At 42.5% G+C, this 4667-nt stretch overlaps 1 protein-coding gene across 2 annotated transcripts in view; it reads left to right on the top strand.

Annotated features, from left to right (window-relative positions):
• The first annotated feature begins 218 nt into the window (after positions 1-218).
• Positions 219-4667, top strand: part of SLC7A9 (solute carrier family 7 member 9) — a 27031-nt gene continuing 22582 nt past the window's right edge. The window contains exons 1-2 of one of the 2 annotated variants that reach the window (XM_019535833.1): positions 219-437; positions 3057-3180. In XM_019535833.1, the coding sequence (XP_019391378.1) occupies positions 3079-3180 (102 nt within the window). In that variant the 5' untranslated portion in view covers positions 219-437; positions 3057-3078. The remainder of the gene's footprint in view (positions 438-3056; positions 3181-4667) is intronic. The other variant, XM_019535831.1, reaches the window with a different exon arrangement.

Below are 4667 nucleotides of genomic sequence, written 5' to 3'. Positions count from 1 at the left end.
AAGGCTCATTTCCAAGGTACTTCTTTATATTTGTTTATGAATTAGAAAGACCTTAACACATATACAATCATAACAAATTCTTAATTTCATGGAGTCTCAGGTCACTCTCACTGCATAATAAGATACTCAGATGCTGGCCAAACATTAATAGAAACAGTTTATTCATATAAATGGATAAAACCAAAAACATTTTTACAGATAAACTAAATGGGCTGTTGGTTTACCTTGGATTTGTATCTCAAAGCTTCTTGGCTACAAATGTGTTTAATAATTACCTTTTATAACCTCTGTACTTAAGCTTCTTCCTCTTTGAATAATCAGGACTGAAACACAGACATTCCCAGCTGACTAACTTGATAAATCTAACTGGAGAGGTGAAGAAACACACTAGTCCAAAAGCTGTGTGGCCAGATTTATGACATACAAATAGAAATAAGGTAAGTGCAAAAACAATGTTAAAATATAATGCTTTAAATTAATATTTAAATAAAACTTCTCAAGTAAAAGGTTAGGCAGAGAATTGTAATAAAATTCAGTGGCACAAGCCTTGTGGTCCTCATACATTTAAGTCTGAACCTTTATTTGGATCCATGATGAATATTTTGAGCTTTAAAAAAAAAAAAAAAAAAAAGTTTATAGCCAAAGATATATCTTAAGATATTGTCACTATTGCCAACATTTAGCTTTTTTTTATTTAGATGAACTGTTTAGATTTGCACCATCATCTTTTGAGACTTACTGATCTGAAATTTTTAATGCTGGAATTAATACTTTGAGGATTTAAAGCACCATCCATTCAATTTGTATTAGTAGCAACCAGCTAAATTGACATAACAGGTTGGCCACTGAAATGAAACAACAAGCAACCAATCTATTAATTTATAATACACAAAACTGTGATTCTTTCAAAATTTTGTTCTAAGAAATTCAGAGCCAAGGTCAGAGGGAAATTTTGCATGAGTGAGGATTGTTAAAGAGCATCAAGTGTAAGCTTCAACTTGCTTCACCACTTGATCTTATATGAATTAAATGTTCTGGAAAATAAACAGCACTATATTAATAAAGCATTAATAAAGTTTTAATAAAGCATTAATAAAGTTAACGAGAGGATTAAGTTTACTGGTCTTGGTTCCAGTTCAGGAAGTCATCAATTTCTGAAGTGGGTCTTTAGAATTTTAGTGGTAACTTAACTTATATTATTAGTACATGTCAATTTTAATTTAGGAAATAATATATGATGCACATTTACAAAATCATATTTAAATAAAGCTAAGAAGTTACTTAAGCAAGAATAATGGCAGTGTTTAACGCAAGTAAATTATCTAATGGAGATTTTTTTATGCAAATGAAAACTATACTTGGAAAATATAAAACCAAGATCCTACAGTCAACTCTTATTTCTGAATAGCTGCATTTGGCAAGACAGTTTTATACATGGTTAACTGTTTTTAAGTAAAATAAATATGAAAGCCAGAATTTTATATTCAGGTTAAGACCAACCTTTGTTTTTCAATTAACTAAGAAGAATCTTTATGTGTTTTTTGCTAAGGATTGTTTAGTATTTAAATGAAAGATTAGCAGAGTTCCTGATAACTTCAGAATAATACTTGAATCTTATATAGCACATCACATATTCATAGCAGGCCTGTGCAAAGTGGCTAGTATTTGCTTTGGATTCCAACAATTTGGGGGACAGCGGTTCAATCCGGTGATTCTTTAAAAAAGCCTGCACTCACCGGCTGCTGCCAGGCAGAGGGGTGATCACCACTGCCCCCTGCTGTATGGGGGCTCTGCCACAAGCCCCCTGCCCCCCCACTCTCCCACCTGCCCCAGCTCCAGCCTTTAAAAAAACCTCAAACGAACAAAAAAAGCCTTGACTCACCAACTCCTGCCTGGCAGGGGAGCAATCCCCGCTGCTTCTTACTGCCCCATGGCATGTGGGGGGCTCCTCCACAAACCCCCAAAAGCCCTGTGGCCACTGCAGGAGACAGTGAGTTCAGAGGTTGTTTTTTCTTCTTACAGGCCTAGGAGCTGGGGTGGACGGGGCAGCCATGGGAGGGTCGGGGAAATGGGCAGGGGATGGGTCCTGGCAGGGGCCTCTCATGGTCACATCCCCCACCCCCTACTTACTAGCTTGGAGTCTGGGTCCAGCTCCCTGCTGCAGCAGGCAACGACTGCCCAACTCACCAAAAGATTCGGAGAACTTTGAGTTGATTCAGACTTTTTAATTGGTCCCCTGATTAAATTTGGATTCAGAGATTCAGCCACTGAATCAGACCGAATCGCCTCCAAATTAAATCAGCACCTGAAGCTTTGCACAGCCCTAATTCATAGTATAATGCAAATGTTCCCCACTTATCCTTATTTATATTGTAAAATGATTTTCAGAGTTATGACAAATAATTACATTAGCATTCAAAGTCCCACTGTGACCCACCATGATTCTTGAACAAATAATAAATACAGTAAAAGTTCTGTTATCCAGCACCTTATAAGCTGCCACGCTCCACTAACTGGCATGCCGGCTTGTAAGATAAAGTGAAACTTGAAGTGCCCACCACGGTACTTCCCGTTTCTCCAAGCCCCCATGGCTCGGGGCAAAGCATCTTGCGCTGCCGACCCCTGACCCAGGGGTGTAACAGGCTGTGGGGGGCTGTGCAGGGCCCCGCAGGAGGCACAGCAATGCAGCAGGAGGGGTGGCAATGCTGCAGGAGGTGGAGAGGGACATCCCAGAAGCAGCGTGAGAAGCGGCAGCCAGGTCCGCTCAATTAAGCAGCATATTTTGTTATCAAGCATTCCCCGTTCCTGGGGGATGCCAGATAACAGAGCTTTTACTGCAACTGAAAAGGAGGCGTACAAATGTATGTGCCTTTGCACACTACTCAGCTACCCTTCTGAAACTCTTTAGTGATGAGAGGACATCACTCTTTATTGTTATAACAAAAGTTAATTGACTATTTGTGCAACATTTTATTCACATTTTAGGATTCATCTGATTTCATATAAAAGGAAAAAAAAAAAAAAGGAAGTTAACCTCCTTTTTCATATCTAGAAAGATTCTAACATTAGATCAACCAAATGGATGAAAAAAATTTAAGGAAAAGAACAGGAGAAGCTAATGGTGGAGATGAACTATCACTTCAGACGAGCAAACCCAAAACTACAAATCTACAACAAGAGGCAAGAAAAATTTTACACTAAATACCTTATTAGTATTGCATTTCTGCTATGTTTAGCACTGCTATAGAACAGTGGCATTCAACCTCTTGCCCCCAGAGCTGCTTCATGCAGCCTGTTGGGCTCGCCACAGGACTAGAAATTTGGTAGCAAGGGAGCAGTAGCTCGCAGAACCATGGCAGTTAAACAGTGACACTGATCCCTGCCACCAGATTTCCAGATCTGTGATCATAGGTGCCAACTTTTATTTTTGCCCAGGGGGGGAGCTCCATACCAGTTATCCCATCAGAACAAAGCATCCCCTGCCTGCCTGGCAGCATTGGGCGGCACAATTCTGCATCCCCAACCCTGCTGCTGCCAGCACAGTGCTCTGGGGGGGAAGACAGGAGGTCAGGGAGCCCCAAGGCCAGAACAGACAGCTGCATCCACCCCTGCCATGTACATAAATCTGCAAGGCACATGACCCCTTAAGCCTCCCCATCCCTGGCAGTGTGTGTAGCAGCAGGAAGCCACCTGCCACCCCCACCCCCACCCCCTTGGTCCCTCAAGAAGCCACCTGTGGCTTTATCTCATTCCCCGCCTCAGGACACATACACTACCTTGGCTGGGCAGCACCCCCAGGTCCAGCCCTTTCCCCACTCCTTCCCTCACTGTGGGGTCCTCAATTTGCCTCTTTCTGTAGGCCTGCCTGCAGGCAGCTGGGGGAGCTGCTTTCTACCACTACCTGGAGATGTACTCCTGGCCACACGTGTGTACATGCACACATACACATGGCACCCCCTGCAGGCCGTTGCAGGCTAGAATTCTGCCAGCCTGCAGGAAACCGACCATTTTGTGCATTTTTCCATGGTGAACAGAAAACCCAGATCCCTGTACAATACTGGGAATCTGGGACAAATGCTGTCCTGAAGACATGCAGCCTGGGACCAGGACTTGATGTTCCCATTTAAGGACTGTCCTGCCCAACTAGCAATGGGTGGTCATCCAACCCTAAGGGGGGCCAGGGCCCTCAGGCTCTCGTTTACTCAGTGCCTATGGTTTGGATGACAAGCCCCTGCATGCTAGATCATGCCAGTGTATGTGTGGTTAGGCTGCAGCCAGATCTGGTGCAAAGGATTGTGCCAGATCACACCTGCAAACTGAGCCCATGCTAAATAAGGGCTAAAGACAAACCATGCATGTGAAATCTATGGGGCCGGAAAGGTTAAGCACCACTGCTGTAAAAGTATTTCATGGACAGATTGTGTCAGATTTCTGTCAGACAGTGCTAATCAAGTAACAACTTAAAATTTATTGAGTTGTACACAACTAGGAATTTTGGATAAAATTTCAACAGCATTTGAGTCCCGTGGGCTAAATACAGACAGCTGAAAAGCAATGCAATCTTGCAGGTTAGTTTAAACCGTGTAGAGTGAACCAGGAAGCAGGTAAACAAATTCACATCCAATTCCAGAAATGTAGCCACATGCCTGCAGTAGCCCAGACCAAAA

The sequence above is a fragment of the Crocodylus porosus genome, unplaced genomic scaffold (genome assembly GCF_001723895.1).
Source record: "Crocodylus porosus isolate Cpor-Errol unplaced genomic scaffold, CroPor_comp1, whole genome shotgun sequence".
NCBI classification, from domain to species: Eukaryota; Metazoa; Chordata; order Crocodylia; family Crocodylidae; genus Crocodylus; species Crocodylus porosus.
This window is presented reverse-complemented; position numbering and strand designations above follow the sequence as displayed.